At 32.0% G+C, this 13,696-nt stretch overlaps 2 protein-coding genes across 2 annotated transcripts in view; one reads left to right on the top strand and one right to left on the bottom strand.

The window, feature by feature from the left end:
* The window catches only part of LOC119601138 (chromatin-remodeling ATPase INO80), a 94,888-nt gene extending 85,932 nt beyond the window's left edge, over positions 1 to 8,956 (bottom strand). The window contains exons 1-5 of the mRNA XM_037951898.1: positions 8,653 to 8,956; positions 8,309 to 8,591; positions 7,559 to 7,752; positions 6,322 to 7,489; positions 5,217 to 6,255 (exon numbers count right to left, since the gene is read on the bottom strand). Of these exons, the coding sequence (XP_037807826.1) occupies positions 5,217 to 6,255; positions 6,322 to 7,489; positions 7,559 to 7,752; positions 8,309 to 8,579 (2,672 nt within the window). The 5' untranslated portion in view covers positions 8,580 to 8,591; positions 8,653 to 8,956. The remainder of the gene's footprint in view (positions 1 to 5,216; positions 6,256 to 6,321; positions 7,490 to 7,558; positions 7,753 to 8,308; positions 8,592 to 8,652) is intronic.
* LOC119601143 (myeloid differentiation primary response protein MyD88-like) lies at positions 396 to 2,117 on the top strand. Its single transcript, XM_037951905.1, has one exon. It carries the CDS (start codon positions 682 to 684, stop codon positions 2,095 to 2,097), a length of 1,416 nt encoding a protein of 471 aa, XP_037807833.1. The 5' UTR covers positions 396 to 681; the 3' UTR covers positions 2,098 to 2,117.
* Positions 8,957 to 13,696: the final 4,740 nt, after the last annotated feature.

Genomic DNA, 13,696 nt, shown 5'->3' on the forward strand with positions numbered 1-13,696 from the left:
GAACTAGAACTGAACTAGAACTGAACTAGAACTGAACTAGAACTGAACTAGAACTGAACTAGAACTGAACTAGAACTGAACTAGAACTGAACTTGAACTGAACTAGAACTGAACTAGAACTGAACTAGAACTGAACTAGAAATCAACAAAAACTCAATTAGAACGGAATTTAAAGAAGTATTTATGTTAAGTCGTCTCAAACTGCATAAAATACTTATTAATTAATAACATTTCATATTGTTTACATTTGTTCTACTATTAAATAATAATTTATTAAACAAATAAAACCGCACAATTTTCATCAATACTGATAATATACTTTAATTCATTCGCTCATACAAAATAAAATTTAAATGAACTCTTGAACTTGAAAAACCAACACACAATAAAAATTATTAAAAGTTTCTCTTTTTGAGACAGTTTTCGTTTGATGGTCATGATTGTTGTATCAACAACAATTGCGCCAATTTGAGTATTTTTTTTTTTAATTTAATAACAAGTGCATATTTTAAATAAATAAAAATTTGCATTATCAAATAAAAAATAAACGTTTTCAACTGAGAAAAAACAAAACAAGTGCAATGAAAACAATGCATTTAATAATAATTAGTTGAGTACAAAACATTTAAAACAATTTAGAAAAGAAACATATGCGAAGAGGAAGTGTTAATATAAAAAAAAATGGTGCAAAATAGGAATATATCTTCTACAGCTAGAGATACTGTAGAAAACTTACAATTCATAAGCAAGGAATTCGAGGATAAAGTTTTCAAAGAGGCTCCCTTGACAGCTTTGAGTACAGATACTTTGAAAAAGCTGTCAAATTTACTAAACAATTTAATGATTCTACATTCAGATAATGGTTATGAACGTGATTGGCGTGGTTTGGCCACCTTAACAGAGCAGAGAAATTTGTATGATGTCAATAATATGGTCAGCAATGATCCTTTAAAGAAAGTCATAGAATTATGGTGTGAAAATAAACCAGATGCAGCGACATTTGGTAACTTAATAACATTCTTAGGACTTATTGATCGTTGGCATGTGATCGAAGATTTGCAAGAGAATTTCTTACACGATTTTCGTAATTATAAAGAATCAAAAGAACAACAAACGACTAGTTCAACTTGTAAGCAAACACCAAATAAAGTAGTACAACTTCCAAGCAAAATAAATGAAAACAGTGCTGTAACTAAAGAAGATAATTTAGTACAAATACCATTCTCAACTAATGAAAACAGTTCAATAAATTCTGCTTCCAGAAGTGAGAAACCAGTAAGTGAGAGTGAAAGTTTTACTTACGAATCGGAATCTAAAGTTTTAACAAGCAGCGATGTTCAACGTTATAAACAAGGCCTACCTTTGCTCAAATATGATGCCTTTGTCTTATACGCCGATATGAACTACGATTATGCTTTAGAGATTTTGCTTAAGCTACAAAATAATCCTGTTTATAATTTTAAATTTTGTTTAAAAGATGATCTACTATTTGGCATACCTTTTGAACATATCGCATTAATGGAATTAATACGTGAACGTTGTAATTTTTTAATAGCAATTCTAACTAAAGAATTTACCAGAAGTCCAGAAAATCGTTTCTTTGTCAATTACGCCCAAGCTTTGCAAATAAAGCATGAGATACGTAAGGTAATACCTCTGATGTATGAGGAAAATGTCGAAGTACCCGCTAATTTGGCCATGTTCTCACGTATGCGTTACAATCCCAATCGTACTGATTTGTATTGGTCGAAATTGGCCGATTCTATGCAATTGATGCAGTTAAATGAAGGAGTGGCAACATTTTCAGCAACTTTTCAAAGGAGTATTGTTAGTGGTAGACCTCAACAAACTAGAAATTTGGGCATAGAAACTCAAAATCTTCATAACAATTTAACAGTCGCTCCTACCGCCTGCTCATCGTCAAGTGTTAAAAAAGAAGTTAGAAAACGAAAATCTACATCTAAACCAAATCGAGTTAAATTGAAAGAAGCATCATTAAAGAATATAAATGAAATAGACAATTATTCTAATGTTTCAAGTAGTTGCAGCAGTAAAGAGTCTAGAGGTATTTTAAGAAAACTATTTTGTTGTCGTTAATAAAATTTTATTTTAAACAGTTTAAACTCGTGGTTTTACTTTAATTTTGAAATGACACAAAAACTATAATGGATCTGAACTAGATCTGAACTGGAACTGAACTAGAACTAAACTAGAACTGAACTAGAACTGAACTAGAACTGAACTAGAACTGAACTAGAACTGAACTAGAACTGAACTAGAACTGAACTAGAACTGAACTAGAACTGAACTAGAACTGAACTAGAACTGAACTAGAACTGAACTAGAACTGAACTAGAACTGAACTGAACTAGAACTGAACTAAAACTGAACTAGAACTGAACTAGAACTGAACTAGAACTGAACTGAACTAGAACTGAACTAGAACTGAACTAAAACTGAACTAGAACTGAACTAGAACTGAACTAGAACTGAACTAGAACTGAACTAGAACTGAACTAGAACTGAACTAGAACTGAACTAGAACTGAACTAGAACTGAACTAGAACTGAACTAGAACTGAACTAGAACTGAACTAGAACTGAACTAGAACTGAACTAGAACTGAACTAGAACTGAACTAGAACTGAAGTAGAACTTAACTAGAACTGAATTAGAAGTGAACTAGAAGTGAACTAGAACTGAACTAGAACTGAACTAGAACTGAACTAGAACTGAACTAGAACTGAACTAGAACTGAACTAGAACTGAACTAGAACTGAACTAGAACTGAACTAGAACTGAACTAGAACTGAACTAGAACTGAACTAGAACTGAACTAGAACTGAACTAGAACTGAACTAGAACTGAACTAGAACTGAACTAGAACTGAACTAGAACTGAACTAGAACTGAACTAGAACTGAACTAGAACTGAACTAGAACTGAACTAGAACTGAACTAGAACTGAACTAGAACTGAACTAGAACTGAACTAGAACTGAACTAGAACTGAACTAGAACTGAACTAGAACTGAACTAGAACTGAACTAGAACTGAACTAGAACTGAACTAGAACTGAACTAGAACTGAACTAAACTAGAACTGAACTAGAACTGAACTAGAACTGAACTAGAACTGAACTAGAACTGAACTAGAACTGAACTAGAACTGAACTAGAACTGAACTAAACTAGAACTGAACTAGAACTGAACTAGAACTGAACTAGTACTAGAACTGAACTAGAACTGAACTAGAACTGAACTAGAACTGAACTAGAACTGAATTAGAACTGAACTAGAACTGAACTAGAACTGAACTAGAACTGAACTAGAACTGAACTAGAACTGAACTAGAACTGAACTAGAACTGAACTAGAACTTAACTAGAACTGAACTAGAACTGAACTAGAACAAAACTAAACTGAACTAGAACTGAACTAGAACTGAAACTAGAACTGGACTAAAACTGAACTAGAACTGAACTAGAACTGAACATAGAACTGAACTAGAACTGAACTAGAACTGAACTAGAACTGAACTAGAACTGAACTAGAACTGAACTAGAACTGAACTAGGAACTGAACTAGAACTGAACTAGAACTGAACTAGAACGGAACTAGAACTGAACTAGAACTGAACTAGAACTGAACTAGAACTGAACTAGAACTGAACTAGAACTGAACTAGAAACTGAACTAGAACTGAACCAGAACTGAATTAGAACTGAACTAGAATGAACTAGAACTGAACTAGAATTGAACTAGAACTGAACTAGAACTGAACTAGAACTGAACTAGAACTGAACTAGAACTGAACTAGAACTGAATTAGAACTGAACTAGAACTGAACTAGAACTGAACTAGAACTGAACTAGAACTGAACTAGAACTGAACTGAACTAGAACTGAACTAGAACTGAACTAGAACTAAACTGAACTAGAAGAACTAGAACTGAACTAGAACTGAACTAGAACTGAACTAGAACTGAACTAGAACTGAACTAGAACTGAACTAAAACTGAACTAGAACTGAACTAGAACTGAACTAGAACTGAACTAGAACTGAACTAGAACTGAACTAGAACTGAACTAGAACTGAACTAGAACTGAACTAGAACTGAACTAGAACTGAACTAGAACTGAACTAGAACTGAACTAGAACTGACTAGAACTGAACTAGAAATGAACTAGAAATGAACTAGAACTGAACTAGAACTGAACTAGAACTGAACTAGAACTGAACTAGAACTGAACTAGAACTGAACTAGAACTGAACTAGAACTGAACTAGAACTGAACTAGAACTGAACTAGAACTGAACTAGAACTGAACTAGAACTGACTTAGACTGAACTAGAACTGAACTAGAACTGAACTAGAACTGAACTAGAACTGAACTATAACTGAACTAGAACTGAACTAGAACTGAAACTAGAACTGAACTGGAACTGAACTAGAACTGAACTGGAACTGAACTAGAACTAACTAAACTGAACTAGAACTGAACTAGAACTGAACTAGAACTGAACAGAACTGAACTAGAACTGAACTAGAACTGAACTAGAACTGAACAGAGAACGAAACTAGAACTAGACCTAACCAGAACTAGAACTGAACTAGAACTGAACTAGAACTGAACTAGACTGAACTAGAATTGAACTAGAACTGAACTAGAACTAGAACTGAACTAGAACTGAACTAGAAACTGAACTAGAACTGAACTAGAACTGAACTAGCACTGAACTGAACTAGAACTGACATAGAACTGAACTAGAACTGAACTAGAACTGAACTAAACTAGAACTAAACTGAACTAGAACTGAACTAGAACTGAACTAGAACTGAACTAAAACTGAACTAGAACTGAACTAGAACTGAACTAGAACTGAACTAGAACTGAACTAGAACTAAACTGAACTAGAACTGAACTAGAACTGACTAGAACTGAACTAGAAATGAACTAGAACTGAACTAGAACTGAACTAGAACTGAACTAGAACTGAACTAGAACTGAACTGGACTGAACTAGAACTGAACTAGAACTGAACTAGAACTGAACTAGAACTGAACTAGAACTGAACTAGAACTGAACTAGAACTGAACTAGAACTGAACTAGAACTGAACTAGAACTGAACTAGAACTGAACTTGAACTGAACTGAAACTCAACTAAAGCTCAAGTAGAACCGAACTAGAACTGAACTTATTATTTTAATTTCTACTTACCGATTATACAATAAATGCCTCTTACTGAGCAGCGCACGATACAGCAATCCATCCTCAAACACTAAGCGAGGAATAACATACTCCTCACACTTCATTGCGAATGGACTTTTACAATCACGACGCTCAAATAATTCGGGATGATTGCACACTTTACGAAATTGCATAACGAGATTCATAAGATTCGAAGTAAAGTTGCGATCTACATGATGTCCATCGGAGGAGGAGGAACCACCACCCCGGGTCAAATTGAGTAAATCTTCTATGCGTATTTTTTGTTTCAAAGCCATATACAATAATTTTTGCCTTATGGTTAGCGGACAATAAACCATAATTTCAATTTTATCCGACAGCTCATTTTCCACATCTTTTTTAATACGTCTCAACATAAAAGGTTTTAAAATCATGTGCAGTCTAGAGATTTGTTTCTCATCTATGCCAGTTTTGTTTTCAGCATGTGATTCAATGTCCTTGGAAAACCATTCATTGAATTCATCATGAGAATCGAATAGCGTGGGCATAATGAAATGCAGTAGAGCCCATAGTTCAGCCATACTGTTTTGTATGGGAGTTCCACTAAGCAGCAAACGATTGCGACAGTTGAAACCTAATAACAACTTCCAACGCATTGAAGTGGCACTTTTGATAGCTTGTGCCTCATCCAAAACCATATACTGCCATTTAATGCGATTAAAGTATTTGTAATCCGAGACTATGAGTTGATACGAGGTAATGACTACATGAAAACTGGCATCTTTGGTGTGTAAATCTTTTTGTTCCCAAAATTGCCGTAGAATTTTTCGCTCATTAGGAGAACCCCAATAGGGCACCACATTGAAATCGGGAACAAATCTAGCCATTTCCTGTTGCCAATTATGTAAAGTAGAGGCAGGGGAGATAACCAAGAAAGGGCCCCAAACACCATATTTTTCAGCTATATGACAGAGGAATGCTATAGATTGTACGGTTTTACCTAGACCCATTTCATCGGCGAGTATACCGCTAATGCCTTGATCATAAAGATTTGCCAACCAAGTCATGCCTACAAGAAATTAAAGTATTTATAAGTATTCCTAGGTTCAGTTTAGATTTAAATCAAATGTTATACCTTTAATCTGATACGCCTTCAAGGTGCCCTTAAATATAGCGGGTTGTGGCAGATCTGCCTGAGTCTTTTCCGGCAATAAAGAATCAGGTTTATCTTCCTCTTTAATAAAATCTACATCACCTTCCTCTTTTTTGACCACAGCATGACCTAAATTCCTTTCCACACCAGCTGCCACATCAAATTGTTTAGTTTTGCGTCGATCATTTGAAAAAGCCTCCTCAGCATGTTGTTGAGCCAATTGTTTCATTTGATCGGCATCGTAGTCATCATAGGCCGCCAAACGAGGATTAACTTCTTCATCTAACTGGTTCAAAATACGCAGTTGTTCTTCCTCTGTACCCTGGCCTAGTTTCTTGGACATAAAATGAGCATATAGCTCGGTCTGGGTAATAAGAAAATTAAGTTTTCTTTGCTGTCTTTTAGCTTCTATAATTTCCACATCCATTTTACGCTGCTCTTCCGCTTCCTTTTCCATTCTGCGTCGTGTATCTCGCTCTACCCTTTCATAACGTTTCCAATAAGACAACATTTCTCTGGTGAGACGTTTAGCCCTCCAAACAGTTTCTTTCATAACCTTTTGTGAATGCATGGCTCTCTGTCGTACCACTTTCATACACATGGTAGCCACACGTTTGCAATTTTGTACCACTTCTTTGTGATTATTAATCTTGGCTCTTTGACATCTACCCAATTCCTTTTTAGCCATTAATTGCCAAACGCGTTTCCTACGAGCAGCCATAACTTCAGGAGTTCTAACCACTCCCTGTTGACTTCTGCGACGACGTCCTCTACCCGCATAAGGAGTAAGAGCTGAGAGCCCTGTGGGATCTCTTGATGAATCCATAACCATAGAAGTTTCACCTTCGGATTGTATATCAATATCTTCCTCATCATCATTGACTGCCGTGGTATCAGCATAAGCATAATGTTTAAGATCTTCTGGGTGTACTTCTCCTGGTTCTGGATCTTCTAAAGGTTTCTGCTTCAATTTACGTGGTCTACGTATTTTGGGCGGTTTAGGTAACTTCGGTAGTTTGGCTAATTTTAAGGGTTTCTCTTTCTTGGTGCGTCTCTTACGTTTGCGTACACCCACAACGGATTGCTGATGTTCTGGGTACATGTCATGGTTGGAGAGTAAACCAGCTCCATAGTAAGCATATTGAGTATTCTAGGGAAAGGTAATAAATAACATACATACATATGTAAAGTTTTTAAGGCTTATTAAGGCAAGACTTACTGTAGGTTTTTTGTAAAAATTTTCCCTTAATTTTTGTTGTTTCATATGTGTTTTCAACATTTCCTTGATGTAATCATCTTCATCACTTATATCGGTCTCGGTATCTGTGTCACTTAACAGCACATCATACAACCATTCACGATCGGCTGTCAGATCATTGAAATTAAAGAGCTGCTCTTTAACAGCCTGTCGTTCTAAATAAGAAGAAAAATATAAATTAATTAATTGGGTATTGCCTGATCAATTTATATTTAGAACTAGAACTATGCTAGATTTAAGCTTGAGCTAACCTAGAACTGAACTAGGTTTAAACTAAAGCTGAACTAGAACTATACTAGAACTGAACAAGAACTTAACAAGAACTGAATTATAACTAAACTATAACTGAACTAGAACTCAACTAGAATTGAACTAGAACTGAACTATAACTGAACTAGAACTAAACTAGAACTGAACTTCAACTAAACCAGAACTTAAACTAAACTAGAACTAAAATAAAACTAGAACTGAACTATTACATATAAACATAGAGTTATTAAATAAAAATGTTAACGATTTAAAAAACTTTAAATAAAGAAATAAATCCAATATGACCTTCAGACAAACATTTCCTTAAAAGTTGTTAAATAAACATCCGAAGCTATAAATTTATATATTAATTTTAAAAATAACTTATGATTACTCAATCAAAAAACTTATAACAACTTAATTTGTTGTTTATTCTCTAACACTCACTCCCATTGAACTCACCTTGTTTAGTTCCCAATTTTTTAGTTTTCTTCCTTTTAAGCTCTCCCGGCAATTTATCGCCCTCATCATCTGACTCCTCGCCATGCGAATCATCAGCCTCTGACTCATCCGGACTGGTCAAGGGTCTAGACATCACCTCACGAGCATAATTCATAAAAGGGCGCATATCCAAAGCGGCCTCCAAACGTTGCAAATGTAAGGGCTCAGCCATTTGCTGTGAACTACTACTACTGCCTGCACCATTTTGTTGCTCAATTATGCCGTTCATCATTTTCAGAAAAACCTAATTTGCAAAAATTACTCATTATCGAACACTCTTGAATAATTAATAATTTAACACACACCTTTTACACACAATTTCAATGAAATTATTGAAAAAATATTTTTCTTCTGTACAATTTGTATACTGAGGACGTTCCAAGTGATTTTTCTTTTTTATATAATTTCTCTTTTACAATTTTCTGTCGTTTTCAGCGAAATGCACAATATTTAATTCGTTTGCTTTTTGTGCGACCACATTTTTTCATCTGTTTAATTTGTGTTATCTTTAGGTTTCCATTTATAAATTTTTTTGTTTCTAATTTAATTCGTTTCTTTTTATTGTTGCTTGTGCTTGTTTTATTGTTTTTGCCTTTTAGTGGGAACATTTTTTGTGTAAAGCAGCATGTTGTCAAAACAAACAAAACAATAAAGTGTGGAAAATGAGAGAAATGTGGAGAACAGCTGTTGATTATGGTGATAGGGTTGTATTTAAATGGCGTCACTACACGGTTAGTTGGTAGTGCGCACGGAGAGAAATGTTTGTGTAAAATATATAGAAATTAATAGGAAATTGTGGTTCTAATAAGTTAATCAAAGGAAATAGTTAAAGTTGGACTTGGATATTGCTGCATATATAAACGTTTTATTGTAAATTTTAGATAAATTATACTATAAGATACGAATACACTAGAAGATTAAAAAATTCTATTATTCATGAAAAAAAAAAACAATTTGGAAAAAAAGAAGAAATACTTTAGAGTCAAAATTTCCGAGAACTATTATACGTCTTAAAAAGCTTTTTCAAATCGGCTTTCTCGTTGTAAAATAACTGTCTTATTGTAAAGATAGACGATAAGTTTGTATTCTTGTAGTTAGTTAGTTCGTTATGTTAGTAGTTAGTTAGGTAGTAGTTAGTTCGTTAGTAGTTAGTTAGTTAGTTAGTTAGTTAGTTAGTTAGTTAGTTAGTAGTTAGTTAGTTAGTTAGTTAGGTAGTTAGTTAGTTAGTTAGTAGTTAGTTAGTTAGTTAGTTAGTTAGTTAGTTAGTTAGTTAGTAGTAGTTAGTAGTAGTTAGTTAGTTAGTTAGTTAGTTAGTTAGTAGTTAGTTAGTTAGTTAGTTAGTTAGTTAGTTAGTTAGGTTAGTTAGTTAGTTAGTTAGTTAGTTAGTTAGTTAGTTAGTTAGTTAGTTAGTTAGTTAGTAGTTAGTTAGTTAGTTAGTTAGTTAGTTAGTTAGTTAGTTAGTTAGTTAGTTAGTTAGTTAGTAGTTAGTTAGTTAGTTAGTTAGTTAGTTAGTTAGTTAGTTAGTTAGTTAGTTAGTTAGTTAGTAGTTAGTTAGTTAGTTAGTTAGTTAGTTAGTTAGTTAGTTAGTTAGTTAGTTAGTTAGTTAGTTAGTTAGTTAGTTAGTAGTTAGTTAGTTAGTTAGTTAGTTAGTTAGTTAGTTAGTTAGTTAGTTAGTTAGTTAGTTAGTTAGTTAGTAGTTAGTAGTTAGTTAGTTAGTTAGTTAGTTAGTTAGTTAGTTAGTTAGTTAGTTAGTTAGTTAGTTAGTTAGTTAGTTAGTTAGTTAGTTAGTTAGTTAGTTAGTTAGTTAGTTAGTTAGTTAGTTAGTTAGTTAGTTAGTTAGTTAGTTAGTTAGTTAGTTAGTTAGTTAGTTAGTTAGTAGTTAGTTAGTTAGTAGTAGTTAGTTAGTTAGTTAGTTAGTTAGTTAGTTAGTTAGTTAGTTAGTTAGTTAGTTAGTTAGTTAGTTAGTTAGTTAGTTAGTTAGTTAGTTAGTTAGTTAGTTAGTTAGTTAGTTAGTTAGTAGTTAGTTAGTTAGTTAGTTAGTTAGTTAGTTAGTTAGTTAGTTAGTAGTAGTTAGTTAGTTAGTTAGTTAGTTAGTTAGTTAGTTAGTTAGTAGTTAGTTAGTTAGTTAGTTAGTAGTTAGTTAGTTAGTTAGTTAGTTAGTTAGTTAGTTAGTTAGTTAGTTAGTTAGTTAGTTAGTTAGTTAGTTAGTAGTAGTTAGTTAGTTAGTTAGTTAGTTAGTTAGTTAGTTAGTTAGTTAGTTAGTTAGTAGTTAGTTAGTTAGTTAGTAGTTAGTTAGTTAGTTAGTTAGTTAGTAGTTAGTTAGTTAGTAGTTAGTTAGTTAGTTAGTTAGTTAGTTAGTTAGTTAGTTAGTTAGTTAGTTAGTTAGTTAGTTAGTTAGTTAGTTAGTTAGTTAGTTAGTTAGTTAGTTAGTTAGTTAGTTAGTTAGTAGTAGTTAGTTAGTTAGTTAGTAGTTAGTTAGTTAGTTAGTAGTTAGTTAGTTAGTTAGTTAGTTAGTTAGTTAGTTAGTTAGTTAGTTAGTTAGTTAGTTAGTTAGTTAGTTAGTTAGTTAGTTAGTTAGTTAGTTAGTTAGTTAGTTAGTTAGTTAGTTAGTTAGTAGTTAGTTAGTTAGTTAGTTAGTTAGTTAGTTAGTTAGTTAGTTAGTTAGTTAGTTAGTTAGTAGTTAGTTAGTTAGTTAGTTAGTTAGTTAGTTAGTAGTTAGTTAGTTAGTAGTTAGTTAGTTAGTTAGTTAGTTAGTTAGTTAGTTAGTTAGTTAGTTAGTTAGTTAGTTAGTTAGTTAGTTAGTTAGTTAGTTAGTTAGTTAGTTAGTTAGTTAGTTAGTTAGTTAGTAGTTAGTTAGTTAGTTAGTTAGTTAGTTAGTTAGTTAGTTAGTTAGTTAGTTAGTTAGTTAGTTAGTTAGTTAGTTAGTTAGTTAGTTAGTTAGTTAGTTAGTTAGTTAGTTAGTTAGTTAGTTAGTTAGTTAGTTAGTTAGTTAGTTAGTTAGTTAGTTAGTAGTTAGTTAGTTAGTTAGTTAGTTAGTTAGTTAGTTAGTTAGTTAGTTAGTTAGTTAGTTAGTTAGTTAGTTAGTTAGTTAGTTAGTTAGTTAGTTAGTTAGTTAGTTAGTTAGTTAGTTAGTTAGTTAGTTAGTTAGTTAGTTAGTTAGTTAGTTAGTTAGTTAGTTAGTTAGTTAGTTAGTAGTTAGTTAGTTAGTTAGTTAGTTAGTTAGTTAGTAGTTAGTTAGTTAGTTAGTTAGTTAGTTAGTTAGTTAGTTAGTTAGTTAGTTAGTTAGTTAGTTAGTTAGTTAGTTAGTTAGTTAGTTAGTTAGTTAGTTAGTTAGTTAGTTAGTAGTTAGTTAGTTAGTAGTTAGTTAGTTAGTAGTTAGTTAGTTAGTAGTTAGTTAGTTAGTTAGTTAGTTAGTTAGTTAGTTAGTTAGTTAGTTAGTTAGTTAGTTAGTTAGTTATGATTTCATATTGATTTCTTGGCAAAACTTTTTCTTGTCAATTAGGAACTACTTATCGTGTCTAAACTATTTTAAATCTGTCCAATTTATTCCAAACACCAGAAAATCTTTTGTGATTAATACAAAGAAATAAAATATATAAATTAATTATTCAAAATCTACCCCTTATTAACTAGAAACACCATAAATCACCGTAAGCCCTAATACAACATACAAAATCCAAAATTAGAACAATCCTTTTTCATCTCCTCTGTCATTTTCATAACCATTTACTGTTTCCACATTTGTTTTATTGCTGTTGTAACTGATATATGCAAAAGAAAAAACATGTAAAATAAATCTAAAGTATAATTTTTGGTAGGAACAGTAAATCCTTTTCTTAGTTACACCTTTTGAACCCATTAAAACTTTATGATAATTTGTTATAAGTTAACAAACAACAACTACAAAAAACACAAACAGAGCATCATTAAATCAACAATCAGACAACACAAATACTTACATACATATGTGTATATATTATTATATACATACACGCATTGTACCACAGGATTCAGAATTTTTGAAATAAAAATATACCACATATAGCAACATATAAACATTAAACATGTTGAAACATTAGATTTTAAATCAGCATAATGTGTTTTAACGAGGTTGGAGGAATAAGGATTTTAGGGACTATAGATTTGCCAAGAACTTCTTATATATACAAATCGGTTTTTAGTGAAAAATAGTGATCACAGATTTTCACTTTTTGCTCAATTGGAGCGTTATTTAAGGATCTACAGCCGATTTTAGATTTATCATATAAAAATCGATTTTTGGTGAAAAATATGAGTGATCACAGATTTTCACTATTTTCTTAATTGGAGCGTTATTTAAGCGTCTACAGCCGATTTTAGATTTCTTATATAAAAATCGATTTTTGTGAAAAATATGAGTGATCACAGAATTTCACTATTTTCTTAATTGGAGCGTTATTTAAGCGTCAACAGCCGATTTTAGATTTCACATATAAAAATCGATTTTTGGTGAAAAATATGAGTGATCACAGAATTTCACTATTTTCTTAATTGGAGCGTTATTTAAGCGTCAACAGCCGATTTTAGATTTCACATATAAAAATCGATTTTTGGTGAAAATATGAGTGATCAAAGATTTTCACTATTTTCTTAATTGGAGCGTTATTTATGGATCTACAGCCGATTTTAGATTTCTTATATAAAAATCGATTTTTGGTGAAAAACATGAGTGATCACAGATATTCACTATTTTCTTAATTGGAGCGTTATTTAAGGATCTACAGCCGATTTTAGATTTCACATATAAAATCAATTTTTGCTGAAAAATTTAAGTGGTCACGGAATTTCATTATTTTCTCAATTGGAGCGTTATTTAAGCGTCTACAGCCGATTTTAAATTTCTTATATAAAAATCGATTTTTGGTGAAAAATTCAAGTGATCACAGAATTTCACCGTTTTCTCAATCGGAGCGTTATTTAAGGATCTACAGCCGATTTTAGGTTTCTCATACAAAAATCGATTTTTGGTGAAAATATAAGTGATCAAAGAATTTCACTATTTTCTCAATTGGAGCGTTATTTAAGGATCTATAGCCGATTTTAGATTTCTTATATAAAAATCGATTTTTGGTGAAAAATATAAGAGATCACAGAATTTTACTATTTTCTCAATTGGAGCGCTATTTAAGGATCTACAGCAGATTTTAGATTTCTTATATAAAAATCGATTTTTGGTGAAAAATATGAGTGATCACAGATTTTCACTATTTTCTTAATTGGAGCGTTATTTAAGCGTCTACAGCCGATTTTAGATTTCACATATAAAAATCGATTTTTGGTGAAAAAGATGAGTGATCACAGATTTTCACT

The sequence above is a fragment of the Lucilia sericata genome, unplaced genomic scaffold (genome assembly GCF_015586225.1).
Source record: "Lucilia sericata isolate MDLA Ls3-8-SP2 unplaced genomic scaffold, ASM1558622v1 Contig000144F_arrow, whole genome shotgun sequence".
In the NCBI taxonomy this organism is placed as follows: domain Eukaryota; kingdom Metazoa; phylum Arthropoda; class Insecta; order Diptera; family Calliphoridae; genus Lucilia; species Lucilia sericata.

Coding starts and splice junctions, on each gene's coding strand:
- LOC119601143 (XM_037951905.1), top strand. CDS start 682: ATGGTGCAAAATAGGAATATATCTTCTACAGCTAGAGATACTGTAGAA.